Source organism: Lepisosteus oculatus, chromosome 24 (assembly GCF_040954835.1).
Source record: "Lepisosteus oculatus isolate fLepOcu1 chromosome 24, fLepOcu1.hap2, whole genome shotgun sequence".
Classification (NCBI taxonomy): domain Eukaryota; kingdom Metazoa; phylum Chordata; class Actinopteri; order Semionotiformes; family Lepisosteidae; genus Lepisosteus; species Lepisosteus oculatus.
This window is the reverse complement of record NC_090719.1, coordinates 12,445,858-12,461,706: the sequence shown is the minus strand read 5'-3', so window position 1 is coordinate 12,461,706 and position 15,849 is coordinate 12,445,858. Positions and strand designations below refer to the sequence as shown.

General features: G+C 39.7%; 1 protein-coding gene across 2 annotated transcripts in view; it reads left to right on the top strand.

The window, feature by feature from the left end:
• Positions 1-14,848, top strand: part of LOC102687387 (multiple epidermal growth factor-like domains protein 9) — a 192,020-nt gene extending 177,172 nt beyond the window's left edge. The window contains exon 6 of one of the 2 annotated variants that reach the window (XM_069183209.1): positions 7,103-14,848. In XM_069183209.1, coding sequence (XP_069039310.1) covers positions 7,103-7,539 — 437 coding nt within the window. In that variant the 3' untranslated portion in view covers positions 7,540-14,848. Of the gene's footprint in view, positions 1-7,099 lie in introns of both variants that reach the window. The other variant, XM_069183208.1, reaches the window with a different exon arrangement.
• Positions 14,849-15,849: the final 1,001 nt, after the last annotated feature.

Below are 15,849 nucleotides of genomic sequence, written 5' to 3'. Positions count from 1 at the left end.
CATGTCAGCGCTAGCTATTTTTAGTTGTCTGTGGGATTATTTTTAGTTTGTTGTTGCCAATCTGAAGCAATCCCAAAATGACACCGTCCAGTTTTACAGACTGTTCTAGATTTAATGTGAAAACATTAAAGGACACTATTCCTAACTGTAGTGTGGAGTTCAATGCTGCCACCTTTGTCTTTTTTGTCAATTGTAATTTGTGTCCAATTCATTTCCAGTGAAATCGTGCTCATTTAAATGGTAAATCAACTTTTTAGTGCGGTGAACATGTACAACACTCCCTCAGTTTAAGGCCCTGGATGAAACACACCCCAGGTAAACAACAGTATCAGGCACCCCTTTTGTAATACTCTCTGTATCAGCCCCTTTTTTAAACCCACCAGGATATTTAATATGTTAAAAAATAAACAATGACTTCAGTAAAGTAAATGGGAGCACGTGTGGAATATAAGTCAGGAGATCTCGTGGCCCTCCAGCACTTGAACAGCCCAGGAGTGATTTACAGGGAGGTTTTCCCTATCTTCCACAGCTGCTGTGACTGTTGGGTTTTCACAAGCGACTCCTTCCAGTTCTTTACCTGTTGAAACAGACATTGTTCCTGGGTCAGAATGAGGCATTAATTAAAACAGTCCTGTAACATCTGGCACGTCAGACATTACACCTCACGGGTTTTTTTAAAGTATTTTATTATGACAAAGGCATTGTCTAGTATTTGCATTTAAAATGAAAATATGTTGTTTTGGGCATTTAATTTTTTTTGTACACTTTTTTTCCCTAGATAGACTAATTATCATTCTGCTCTGAGGTTTTTCTCACGGCTGCAGACTAAAGGCTGTCCCAGGGGAGAACAGAACCCATGACACCACAGAGATGTTCAATCGAAGATTGGCCAACTAATCATGTTCACTGGGAAAAAAAAACAGAGTCAAAGCGCAGAGTCAGAATTCATGTGTAGAAATCATCAATTTTTAAAACAAATTAAATTTTAGTTTTTTACCTTGAACACAGCTAATCTTAGTGATTGTGTTCAAAGGGGTTTTTTACTCTTTAGTAGATTTGTGACCCGCTGAAAATCAGGCCCCAGGTGTATTGTGAAATTGAACTAAAGAGCTGGTGTGAATGGTAGTGCTGTCACCTGATTGGGGGTTGAAAGACGCGTTTTGCCTTCTCTCTAGGGTTGAGTAATTCTGTGATGATTGATCATGATGACTTGTGGTAGATAGGAAGGCATATGCCCTGTGGCATTAGGGTTAGGTTTGCAATGGTCCCAGATGAGCTCTCTCTGAGTTGCAGGGGAGGGAGATGCTGACAGATGGAGAATTATTGAAGTATAACACAGGACATTAGCAAACAATCAACGAGCAGTCCTGCCCCCGGTTTCCAACACATGTATCAGGTTTGAGGAGCAGGCAGTTATCCACTTGGGCCTCGTACTGTATCTGTCCCCAGCACGGGAGAGTAGGTGTTGCATGAGCTTCACCCAAAGATTTTCCATAAAGAACTGAAACTAATAACGTCCACTATTAAACAGTTTCACAGTTTTATCCCTGATGCTCCTGTTGGGAAGTCACGTGCATCCTACTGGGAAATATGGGATATGCTGGGGAAAGGTATATCGGGGATGTTGAAATAGGCAAGGTCTAAGTGATTTTAACAAATTGTGTTTGTTCAGGCTTGAGCTCAAAACAGTGGTTTTCCCTCAGAATACAGAACATCTAAACAAGTTAAATTCTTGGCTCATTGTCTTCAGTTCCCCAGCTGGACAGCTGTTCTGCTTCTTATAAAATAGAACATGCACTCAAGATAACAAAATATCTTGTCCATCTGTTATTTTTTTCTGTAACCCTCGGTCTCTTCAGTCTGTCCTTCTGTCTTCAGTTAGTCAGCTGTATTTGAAATGATCTTACTATGGTAGAGCAACAGACTACAGTGTCTTTCCTTTTCCTGTTTGACATACCGACAGAATATTGGATCAGGTACCTGTGGCTTTTTGGGAGTTGTGGATTTTTGATGGCTCTTTCATTTCTTTAGGGAGACCTCCTTTCATATCTGCGGTGCCCAAGTACCAATTTGTGTCTCCACTCCACACAGTATTACAGAGAGTTCCCAGAGTCACTTTTGAAAAGAAGGGAAAGTGCTGATTAGATTAGATTGTCTAATGGAAGGATGCCCAAGAAAAGCCCTTGTTTCTTTCCTCTTGGCTTTAACTCGATTAAAGGAGCAGTCAGGCCTTCAGCATGTGCTCAAGCCTACTGTGCTTCGGGACATGGAGACAATCCATGTAAACATGAAGAGAACATGCAAGTTCCACACAGAAGTTACCCTAGTCCAGGATCAAATCAAGGACCCAAGAACTAAGAGAGCAAGATCACTAATTGCCCCCCCTGAGTTATGTCATGAATCCCAAATAGTACCTCTTTATCGGGGATTTGTTTTTTTTAAATGCCCGTCTGTCCTGCTTTACAGAAATATACTTCCGTTATGCTAACCATGAGAAAGAGATTGCAGGGCTCCGTTATTTTTACAGTTGAAACTTGCGTGGGGTGAAGTTTCTTTTTTCAGTTCATGAAAGAAACCCAGTTTTCACCTAAAATATTTCCATGCAATTCATTTTGAAACTCCTGAACAGACACAGTTACAGCTGTGCTGAATCAGAAAGAGGCAGCAGTCAGGGACAGAAACCAACATTTTGCATGTATTCTGTCTGTGTACCATCCAAAGTCTGTTGTTTGCTAGAAAATGCTGCAGTTTAACAAGAACACGTGTTGATGAGCATTGTGCTGATGACCACCGTCGTGCTAAGACTTAGCTAAGACCGCAGCTTTATCAGTTTTGCACTTAAGGTTACTTTAATGTCTTTCAAAATGAGTGTGCTCACATTGTAACTTTCTTTTAAGCAGACAGAAAGTTGAGAAATTATGTTGCTGTGCAGGATGCTGACAAATAATAGATATAGTACATTGAGATGTCCGGGGCAGTGCTGTTATGTTAAACTCTTTATGGAGGCTGCATCTGGGCAGGAGCCAGCTGGCAGATTCAGGTCATACAGAGCAACGTTAGCTGGATATGAATCACCAGTGAGTAAACGTTGAACCTGTCCAGGCTTCCTTGCATAACCTGCAGTACTGACACTCCACGTTCTGGCACGAACAGGACAGTACGAGTATAAAGCCATTTATAACATGATTCCTTTTCTCCTTGTTTCACTAGTGTAAAAGTTAGCCAGCACTATGTACTGGATGATAGAGGTATTTGTGAGGCATCCCTCTGGGAAACCACAGTCAGGTGACAACTGAATGTTTTTTTTTTCACTAACCACATTGACTTAGTCATGTCAGAATGTAATATGCCTACCTCCACAATGTTCTGTGGTGTTGTGGTACCTCAAGATAAAGACTTCCCAGTGTGGCACCTTAACATTTCCTTATTAAAAATGATGAGACCCGAGAAAGCAGGGAACCGAACTTTAGCAAACATGAGATACTGCCAAGAATCACAGCATCTGAAGATGCTTCACGATACAGACGAATCAGTCGTTATATTTAATGTTCCTTTTAAAAAAGAGGCACAGTAGCTTCAGTTCTGTCAGTAGGATGGGAATCCGTGAGAACCACTTGCACATCATCATAATGCTTCAGTTCAGGCCTGCAATCCAATTACCTGATTGTGATCAGGTAGCACAGAAAATCCCATGAAAAATTGACATTGAAATACTGTATTTCAGGTGTATTTCAGGGTAGCATTTTGGTGCAGTGGTTTGCATTGCTTCCTCACAACACTGGTGACACCTCACAAAAAATGGAGGTAATTGTAATCAAGGTTGACATATTAAATGTCACAAGAACACTAAGTTAGAACAGAAAGAACATCAGTTTCTAACCTCCTCACCAGAACAGCTACCCCTTCTGTGCCCACCCTGAAGCTGGTCGAACTTAATCGACTGAGACATTATAGTGGAGATTGAGTGGAGGAGCTGCAATCCCTTAGTGCTTTTCTTTGTAGAAACAATATATTTCTTTAAAAAATCCGGGAAACCACACTCATCTGACTCCCGGATTGAGCGAGACAGCTCCTGTACGAGGTGGAAATTCCTGATTTGCAATGCTCGGGACTCGCTCAGGTTTAAATTGAGAGCATGGTTTATTTTTCCAGAATCGACCGACATTTTTACGATGCCACAAAATAAAAAGCACAGAATAATGTACTTAATTCAGCAATTTAAAACCATTTTCAATGCAAGCAGACTGATCACCCCTCCAGTCGGGTGCAGCTCCATCAGACACCATGAAGATCTCACTGTTATAGCTCTGATAGCTTTCCTTAATGCCAGCAGCACGGGATCCCTGGTATTCAAAGGCGGTACAAGTGACTTTGCAAAACTGTTTGTTCTTGATAAGCTTATGCCCTAAAAGATCTAGGCACGAAATGAAACACAATAAAATTTCACGTGCCGAGCCAGAAATATTTAGAAAAAACCTGATTAAGAAAGACTTTTTAGAATGGCTGGAATAAAACCTGATGATGGAGATATACTGTAATGTATTTATGCAGATAACCTTGTGGAATAGATTTGACATACTGGACGTAAAGTTATAGTATTTTACTTTCTTACAAAAAATAAACATAAACAGCATTAAATAATTAATCTGGAGTCATCCAGATCTTCTGAGTTTCATTCTGATTCTATTATTCTGTTACACCAAGTTGTACAGTAAGTATGTTACACTTTTGTTTGGAGTTCAGCCCAATAGCATTGCTGAACTGGTAAAATAAATGTTTCAAGAGTTATTTACACATTCTAGGTGATGTTTTGTGCTGGAGAAAATACAAGGCCTTAATCTTAGAAACTTGTTAAGGGACACATGGTGAATGAGAGGACATCACCCACCACCCGAACACCAAAATGTTAACGTTTTACAAGCAAAATGTGCCAGTATCAACCGTCAGTGGTCAACCGTCTGAACTGAAATACAAAGTGCTTTGAGATAGAGCAAATGCTGTGATGTTACACGTCAGGAAAAGGTACATGTGAATATCTCTCATAATGAGTAAAGCTGTTGAACTGACAGGAGCACTCAGATATCTTCCCATTCTCACGACTTCATCCGCTCCCTGAGAGAATCAGGTGTTGATGAGGAAAAACAGAACGTTCCCACTACTTCTGTTCTGCACAATCTGCATTTTCCTTTTAAGCAATTGTTTTTTTTAATTTATGCACATCCTGTTGCATGTGTTAAACAAAACTCTCTGATGTTCGGGCTGTTATGCCAACTAACCGTTCTAGAAAAAAACAGGTTAAGTTCTTTGAAATGAATGGTATCGTTAGTATCATTACTTCGGCATGGACTTGTTTTTACGTCAAAGCTTGAGGCTTTCTGTAAATATCGAGAATTTCTAGTGAAACATTTGGACTTGCAAAATTCCCTCGATTTTAAAGTGAACCCAAGAAGAAAAAAAGGAAAAAGAACCAAAAAATCATTGAGGTAGATAAGATTCCATCTTAAAAGAAATGTTGCTATCTTTTACACATTAACCACCCTACTGTAGAATCACTCCACCTGCGTCATTCTTACAATTACTTCTTGAAGGTGTAAAACCATTATTTTTCCTGAATAAATTCTCAGGAACCCTACCACACCAAGACAGTATGAACCTCCAAAGAATAGCAAGTACCTTCATATCAGTCTCAAAGTCTGACTCAAATCAGGTGAGACAGAGGCTGCTTAAGTGTCCATTTAAGAAATAAGGCCAATCGGTTCAAAACACTGATTCCTGGAATCCTACTTCAGCAGTAGTAGCTGCTGTTGTAGAAGCAGTACAGCAGCAGCAATAGCAGAGGGACTTGTTTTATCCATGCATTTCCTAACCGTTTCATCCAATTAAGGATCACAGGGAGCCAGATCATCAAGTCCCAAGGCATGCTACACCTTGGACAGGACGCTAGTCCACTGCAGGGTACTCACAGACACGCATATTGATACCTTGGGACAAGTTTCCCAGAAGCCAATTATCCTACTAGTATCTCTGTCCACCAAGGGAGGAAACTGAAGCACCTAGAAAGCCACACAAGCATGGGGAGAACATCAAACTCCACACAGGTAGCACCCCAGAAGTTGAACCCAGGGCCCCAGCACTGTGAGGCAGAAATACTGACCATTGCGCCACTGTAGCACCCAGAACTTTTTTCCAGCCAACCTCAATTGTGTAAAGAAGTAACTCCTGTTTTATTTCTACTGGTAAAATTAAACTAGATCCAAAATAATCATCCTGGTTGATTTTTACTATGCCCTTTGGGTTTCAAGTATTATATCCTTTTATTGTCTCCATTCAACAAGACTAATACCTTCCTTTTAAAATGGCATTACAACACGTACCTCTAAAGCCATTAACTTTGTCCCTTTTCCTTGAACTAATCCTGTAGCTGCATTATTGAAGTTTGCTGATCCAAATTGTTAATACTTCTCTAACCTTGCCAGTACAGTATATTGAGTTATTTTAATCCCTTTCACTCGGAAACACTCTTACTAGGCCAATTCGCTGGCAGTACTTAGAGCTGACTACCACCGAACAGTGGCTCTGCGTGGCTTGGCACCTCAGTACCTGTCTGTCATCCTCCTCCCCACTTTGGAACCTTCACTCTTCTAATTCTGGTCTCCTATCTGTGCCCCAAGCCCATCTACACTCTATGGGTGTCCGGGCTTACTGCTGTTAAGCCCCAAAGCCCTGGAACTCTATCCTTATGGATATCGGAGAGTCACTTTCCCTAAACTCTTTCAATTCTGGACTCAAAACCTTCTTCTTTAGAAGAGCCTTTACTGAACTGGTTCTGTTCTTTACCCCTCTGCTCCTACCGTATTCAGTACCACCCTCTACTCTCTCCTCTCATTGTGTATTTTCATTGTGCAACTCTTGCATATTTTTTTTATTGTTGTTGTCGTTCTGTAAAACACTTTGAGAAGCCACCTCTAAAGGCACTCTATGTCAAATAAAGTTTATGATTATTATAACAGCCTGGTTTTCTAATTTTTGTCCTATGGCTGCCTTCATAGTTCACCAATTCAAAGCTGTTTTGTAAACGTTCTCTCGTTTTACCTTTCAGCAGTAAGGATCCTTCCCACAGCAGTACCGACAACCACCCCTGCTCCTCCTACCAGCACCATGACCTCCTCTCCCAACACCACCACCCTGCTCACCACTGCCACCACCCAGGCCCTGGCCACCACTCTCAACAACACCACCACGGCCACCGAGGTCTCCTGGACCCAGTTCAACATCATCATCCTGGCGGTCATCATCGTGGTGGTGGTGGTCCTCATGGGTTTCGTCGGAGGGGTCTACATGTACCGGGAGTACCAGAACCGCAAGCTCAACGCCCCCTTCTGGACCATCGAGCTCAAGGAGGACAACATCAGCTTCAGTAGTTACCATGACAGCATCCCTAACGCGGATGTCTCCGGCTTACTGGAGGATGAGGCCAGTGAGGTGGCACCCAATGGGCAGCTCTCCCTGAGCGCTCCCATGGGCATGTACAAGGCCTAGCTCCGACGACCTCCCAAGGAGCCATGGGATGGATTACCTGGAAGTTATCTTGTTAGGAGCATGTAGTCCTACATGGGGACAACAGATACCCCTCCAACATCCTGAAAGAGGAATAATTTATTGGGAAAGAAAAACAGCAAACTAAAAAATAATCAGGTTCCCATCGCTGGATTATCACGACTGGTGAACAAGACATGCAGGGAAGATCAGAGCTGCATGCAGTTAAAACCAAGTTCTTAACAAAGGCGATCAAAAGATACTAATAACTGGAAGGAAGCCTGTGTGATTTGGTTTTTGAAATGACGCTGCTGTGATTGGGATTCCCAAACTCCTAACCTTACAAGTTCCCACCTCCCCACCCCCATCTGTAAACATCAAGTGGGAAAAGGCACAGATTTTCTAAATAAGCTTTGAATTATGGGTGTTTGGGTTCCCAGGCGTCGTGGAGGAGGGGGAGATTAAGACCTGCGTCATGAAGCTGGAATTCAGAGACGCGTGTCATTTGCTTTCCTGCACTGAAACGGTGACTTTGCCTTTGCAAACTTCACAGAGAAAAAAAAAAGTAATAATCACTTTAAAAAGCTGGTCAAGTCTGTAATTCTGAGACGACCACGCGCTGATTTTTGTTTTTTGTGAAAAGGGTAATATTCTACTGGGGAAGAGCTGAATGTTTTGCAATGAAAGCTGATGAAAGCGATTCATCCCGCGGAGCTAGTCTCCAGCTGAGCAGTACACAAATCCGGAAAGGAAAGGGAGCTGCCTTCCTCTTTATTCGATTTCAGTTCAGCGTTTCTTTCTTTTTATAAAGGGGTTGATCGGATTTTAAATTGGGAACACCCTGTATGAACTTTACATCACGGGAAATGGCAATAAGACTCATATAAACTTTTCAGCGGACAAAATCAAGTGATAAAAAAGTGTCCTCTTCAGAGATCCATGTAATTTAGGAATGTTAATGATTTTTTTTGGTCTACACCTGAATTATACACATATAACATGACGTACAGTAATGGGTGCGTCACTGTATAGGGCAGTATTGGAAAGGGCTGGGACACTTGGCGATCTGTGGCAGAGTTAGAGCCATGGACACATGACCAGACAGGAGATTCAGCGCCGTCTGTATTCGGGTCTTAAGTGTCTGTTTTCCTTTTTTTTTTCCTCCTGAGAAGTAAAGAGCAGTCATTGTTGGAAATTCACAAAGCCTTTAAATATGTTTTTACTAACCTCAATTTAGAGACATCTCCAAGATAAACATGTTTTATGACCATTTCATCTTTTTAGTCATCGACAGCTTCTAAAGTCTTATTATTGTTTCCTTTTGAGTGTTGCACAACAAAGACAACAAAAAAAGTATTTGTGAATTTTGGCTTTATTGAATTTTCCCTTTTATGAGCCTTATTATCAGGCACAGATACCCCAAAACTCTATTTGAAGTACAACGTGCTCTCAAGCTTGACATGAAACACATCAACATTAGATATATCTTAATTATCCAGTTTTCAAATACTAAGAAGCTCTTCCTTCTTCTATGCAGTACCAAGTTGAGATAAAATATATATTGAAGAAAACAATTCAGTAAAAAGATGGCCTTTGCTCTGAAGCCCAGTCTGCAGACAGCCTCTCTGACATAAAAACAGAAGGCAAATTCTGTGGAAGGAGATATAAGCAATTTTGTTGTTTGAACCCTAAACAGACCGACATCTGATTACACAGCACAGCAGTGTTGTTGGTACTCTTAACTTCCTTGTTTTATGCTTTTAAAAATAACATTTACTGCTGTGTGTCACAGGTTGTTTTTTGTTCTCCTTATCATCTCAAATTACGGGAAAACCAAGCAGTTGATTTTCATATGGGTTTTTAGTTTAGTGTGAAATTGTGGCACTAAGTCTTAGTCTTGAGCATGCATTCAGTCTTGCAGTCCTTTCAAGAAGTGCCGCATGTACAGCTGAAGCAGAAATTAGGGAGGTTTATTCTGAGGGGTCAACTGTTTGGAAAGTGCAACTAGTTACACTTATCTTATCCTTTTTTATTTTGTTTTTAAATAAGGCTTTCCTTTTATTTCTGTTTCAAAAGAAAGTAAAGTTCCAGATCTGTTAAAGGTATTGTAAACAACATCTTCTTCAGTTCCCCAGCATTACAAAGTTGTAAATTCTTCACCCTTATATCCACTTTGTTTATTTTAGTATAATTACATTTCTCTTTATTGACTCCATCTATATTTTACACCCTGCCGAATGTTATATTTCCCACAGTCTCTGCTATTACAGAAATTTTGACTTGAAATCATTTTGCAAAGTGGGTAACGTAAAGACTGTTCCTTCAGTGTCCCAGTATGGCTGACCAGGGATGGAATTAGTGGAGTTTTTTTTTTTCATTTTATCTGACAGTGCATTTCCCTAATAATAAGGCTGCGTGGCTCTTTTTCAAAAAACATGATTCAGTGTTCCACAGTTTGTGCAGTCATTTCTAAAAGGAAGAGTTGTCTTTTGTAATCACGCTGGATTGATTGATTTAGCTATACAGTCCTCAGAAGGAAATGTACCTTTGAAGCATGCAATATGGTAATAAAACAAAATCAATGCCAGAACTGTAAGGAAATAGACATTTCACACCCAGTTTATTCAGTTATACATTTTTAAAAGAAGAGGATGCATGCTGACCCCAAACTAGGTTCCTAGTGTTGCCTACCGTTGCTCGGTAATTAAGAGACCCTTGAGATTTAGGTTGAAAAAAACATAGAAACCAAAAACCACGGAATTTGTGCGTCCAAAACCAAAAAAACAAAAAAAGAACCCTTCGTGAGAAATTAAGATTTCCTGATTTTGCATTTATTTATCAAATAGGTTCCAATCTCTGTGGGAGACTCTCACGAGAAAGGAAACAATGTACTTCAAGGCCATCACTGTTCATATGAAAGATAATAACATAGAAATATCAATTCCACTCCAGGTTTGTCATATGGGATGAATGAATAGGCTACAAGTTGGCATGAGAGAGACAGTTTAAACCAGCAGCACAAGCTGTTTTGTTAGGAAATGACTAATTTCAGATGCTATCTGAAGTGGAAAAGACATAGCTTACATTGAACGCATGTTTCATTTTGACTGAGGTAGTGTGCACATAGGCTAAAGTGTATGTTTTTTTTTATTTCTTTTAGAAAACACATGATAAATGACCTATTTAAAAATAACCCTGTCAAAAGATGCATCACGCATTTCAGTGAATGACTTAATCCCATACATGTTTCTTATTTTCCTCTGTATGTGTAAAAGATTTCAGTAGTTGGCTAGACTTCAGTAAACTCCTGAGACGTGGAGCTCCTTTAAGGAATGGTGGCCAGTCCATATAGTAGAAGTAACAGCCAAAACTAATATCAGTGGTTCAAGCAATGGATGATACAAACCACTAACAGTCAAAAAGATTTGGAATGTCTTGAAACCTGCTCTGAAACAGTCTCGGGGTAGGAAAGACAAGTGACGAGCTGGTCTGTATTAAACTTGAGCTGTCCTGACACATGAACAGGACCATTGTGACATATGCCTTGGTCTTGTGCAGTAGCGTTAGGGGTTATCTACTCCACAGGCTCATAAGGACAATTTGAGACAATTCCCCTGCCCTGAGAAGTACTCCTTTTATCATTCTTAAAACAATACGATTCACACCAGCACCTTTACTTCAAGCAATGTGTATTCATTAAATGCAATAAATTATAGAATAAGAAAAAGTATTTAAATTAAAACCAATGTGCTGAAATTCACTAGAAATCAGGCAAAAGATGCTAAACTTCGAAGCATCAATGGCAGAGAGTGTGAAATAGCACTCGTGTGCGGGAGGCGAATCATGCATTGAGCTGTATATGAAGGTGAATTTGCTGAGGTGGGTCTGGTCTTAATATGGCAGGCCTCTTTATGGTGATTTTATTGTGCACCTTTTAATTTCATGGAGTTAAACTTCACAAGAGCCATTTGTTTCGGTCAAAAGAGTTACCGATTGGCTAGTTCAAGGATTTCTGAGGCGTTTTCCTTCAGAAAAATCCAAAAGTGCAAATGAGAAGACAGTATCCTGTGTTACAACACACCTTCCAATGCTCTGCCCAGCAAACTTTTTGCACAGCTTCTTTGCTCAGGAACTAACCAAAAACTTGTTTGCTGAATAGAAGTGTGGTAAGTGAAATGCTTAAGAGTTAGTGTTAAGATTAGGTGTGTGGTACTGTACAGGCTGTGGATCAGAATTAGCATTTTGTTACTAACATTCAAATAATCTACAGTAGAGTTTGGTTATTATCTCATTTACTGTATGTTACCCTATTTCTACTTTATTCATATATTTCATTTACAAAGCAATTATAAACAGCATTTGCAACCTCTGATTTTTGTTTTACTGATTTACAAATACCCCTTTCATCCCTGAAGAGAGAGATGTCTCCTCTTTTATAATCTACTTCAGGAGTCAGTGTGTACAGTAAGTGTGACTGGAATTCAGTCTTGCTTTTATTAGGAAACCTTAAAACTGGGGATGGTGTATGTGCCTAAAACATCAACATTAACTACTGTACCTTGATAGTAATTAATAATTATTGTGAAGGTTTTAAAGGGCAGTCTTTTTTCGAGTTTAAACAGCTGCTGTTCAGTTTTGCTGCTGAGAGGACGACAGAGCAGGACCTCAAATGTCTGCGATTATTTGTAAAAGAGGAGAAAGGTCAGGAATTCACGATGATAGAGAATGCAGGAATAATGGTGAAGAAGAATGAAAAACAGCTATTTCCCTTATCCTCTCAATACACAGTGTTTCCATACTTCTGAGCTGTACCCTGTACAGATTTAATGAGACTATGTATAAATTCCAAACACCTTTCTTTGTTTTAATTTGACTGTAATATGAAGTGTTTATTGCAGACAATGGTCCGCCTAATTTTCCTATGTCTATTTTCTGTTCCATTCAAGAAAACCCCCACACTATGGTTTTAATAAAATCTTTATGAAATAGCTAGGAGATTCAGTGCTGCTCTTCATAAGGGGGGAAAAAAATATCATATTTTTTTTCCTAAGCCGATCATAATGGAATTTATGTGAACCATTATAATGTGAAGGCCGAAGGCTAAATACTTATTATTTTAGAAATAAAGTCTAAAATAGTTCAGTTGGAAACCTTGCTAAAGTTATTGAAAAGCTGATGCAACTAGTTTTCTATATGAAACTATTGTACATTTCAAAGGAAGCACTGTTCATGCCAGAAACCATACATAAGAATGTTCAAAGCCATTATTTCAGTCTGTGATGTTTTTCCACCTTCTTTGCAAATATGCAACCCATTCAAGTATTTTTATTTTTATTTTTTAAACTAAAGTTCCCATAATGGTGTTCTTCGGTGTTAAGTTGAACAAAGCTAATTTTTTCTTCATTTTTCCTGAAACATTTGAGGAATTTGGCTATGAAAGACTGGATGTTCAGATTGCTGTATCAGTGATATGTCCCACTTCCGAATCTCAGTTTGCAGACTGCGATACAGCTAGCTGTGAAGTAAAACAGTAGGAGCAGAGAGGCCAAGAAACTTTTGCTTTTGCATTTTCCACATCTTAAAAATGTTTGTGTTCTTAATGTGTAACTGTCACTTTGTGTATGCTGCGTTACTTATATTCCAAATGTCGATTAGCTCCACTCTTGATGCAAATTTGCTTGGGGTCTCTCAGAAACATTCTAAATGAGAATCTTAAGCTTGTAAACCTTTTCAATCTAGAAAGCAGCAGGTAATCCACTGCAAGTCTTAGTGCTTTGTTTTAATTTTAGAAGTGTTTGATATACTGTAAATGTAGGTGGTCATTTCAGTAAATTGTTCTTACAGCGCACATTGGAAATTGTCTTAAACTGTAGATTTGTGAGCCCTTCCAGTCTTCAGTCTCTCAGCAAAGGGGCTGATGGTTACTCTATGACATGTTTTGGCCCTGCTGGTAGAAAATGAGATGTTCTAGTCACAGTAGGAGAAGGATTTTGGCTGAGATATGTTCTAATATTTCTTCTGAATATGGTAAGGGTAACGAGATGGACAAAACATAGTCAGAATATAGTGTGATATTCTGTCTGAGTTAGGTATTATATTAATCTTGCACACTGCTTTAGTGTAAAATGCAAAAACAGCTGTATGACTAACTGTATGATGAATGCTGGTTAGTTCATGATGGTTTCTCTTCAGTGCTTTATAGAATGAGTTCAGATACAGGGTGTTTCCAGGGAGACTGGTACTCTGCATTACACTGTGGATTATCCCTGTACAAAAACGACTGTCATCACTTATTGTGAGACCATTTGAGCTAACCATAGTCTAACCATGTTATGACATAACTGTTTCTGCACTATAATCTAAGGTGGCTAATTTTGTACATTCTTAAAAACCCTTTTCTGGATACGTTTCAGTGATTGTTGCTGAGTGACTGTCAGACACTCTTCAGGAATACAAAAAGATTTGTGTGTTCCTTAAAGGAAAAAGAAGCTAGACTCCTAGCAAAATGTTATCACTTTGGGTGGAGTTCCATTGGTAACCTACCCTATAGGGAAATGGCCCTGTGATATTTCATTCATATTAATACAGAATATACTCATTTAGTTCCGAAAATTTCAGTCAAATCTCTCACGTGACCTGCTTTTTATAGTTAGCAAAATATGCTTCTCATTTCTCTTGGTACAAAATGACATTTCTTTGTTAATGGGTGTGGAAAGCAGTTTTTTGGATACACGAATGGGGTCTACCAGAATGAATTAAAACTGTCTGGGGAGATGATATTTGTATGCATTGGTCCTCAGGTTATTTCAGTGATTTAGATTAGGGATGCCAAATTTGAAAAAGGTCTGATTGCTTTCTTGAAGGGTGGGTGGGGGCAGTGTTAACCCAGAAAAGCACATTCCAAAAGCCTGTGTAATTGTTTTCCTGTCAAACATTTGGAGGGATACTCTGCCCCTGTATAAGATGCAATGAATTCAGCTTTGATTTGCTTAGTGAACAACAGTGAAACTTTGTTTCTCAGGTCACACACCTTCACTAATTTATTTATAAATGTAAATAAGACTAAGATGTTATACAGGAGTGTACATAAGAATAGTGTGTTGTACAGATATAGTACCGATCCTTGGGCAACAGATACATGCTGACATGAATGAATATTAACAGTCCCAGCCCTTTTTGGAACTGTCCTACATCTCCACAATAAAGAGTTGTTCATAGGTATGTGAATCCTTCTATTGTTTTCAAGGAATAACATGGTGTATATATTATGAACTAATATTGCATATATTTAATAAAACTTGTTTTTTTTGGGGCTGCTTTGTTTTTCCATCACATTTGTTGCTGGTTGATTCTTTTTTTTTCTTCTCTCTTTGCCCTCCTGCTTGGTAGTTTTGCTTCTGAATGTGCAGTTGAGAAAAATGCAAAGATTTGTAGTAAAGTAGCTGAATGCACCTTGACAGCAGCAACTGTGGTAAGTGTTAAGTGTACATTAGCCAACAGAAACAGGTAAATCAGTGAAAGGAAGTTCATACTGCACACTCTGTTCTGTTGAGTGAGCAGTCACAGGCTCTGACACATTCCGCCAGTCAGAGCTCTGTCATTCAGGATAGCTCATTGTGACTTAAATCACAAGTTTCATGCAAATCCAGTTCCAGACATGTTTCCCTGCTGCTACTGTTACTTTGCTGAGCTCTTTGTTTTTTTCCTGTGTACTGCACATTTTCCTGGTGAGCACATGAATTCTTGCTCTGCTCACTAATACCGAGTTCAAGCCACAACACTCTTACCGTAGGTCAGCCAAGCAAACACAGACGATAGAATTGAGTCCCCACAGTTCCCCATTTACAGTAGAGAAAAAACCCAGAGGAAGCCAAAGTCTGAATCAAGGTTATTTACTGGAAGGTTTTTAATTACAAGTTAAGGTAAGCTCACTTTATTGGCCATATACAATTTCTTGCATTAGGAATTTGTCTTTTCGCATACCCCAGCCTGCTCTCCATGAGACGCACAGACAGGGAGAGAAGCTTAGGGTCAGAGCGCAGGGTCAGCCATTTATACAGCACCACTGGAGCAGTTGGGGTTAAGGGCCTTGCTCAGGGGCCCAACAGAGTAGGATTCCTCTGTCGGCCTCGGGATTCAAACCGGCAACCTTCCAGCCACAGGCGCAGTTCCTGAGCCACAGAGCCACCGCTCTGTCAGGTTAAATAGGCAGTTATGAAAGCCCTTTCTTGAACTGGCCAAAAAATGACAGTAGGTCAGCTCTTATGTATGTGGTTTAAGTTACTTGCATTCATCCATGTTCTAACTGCTTCA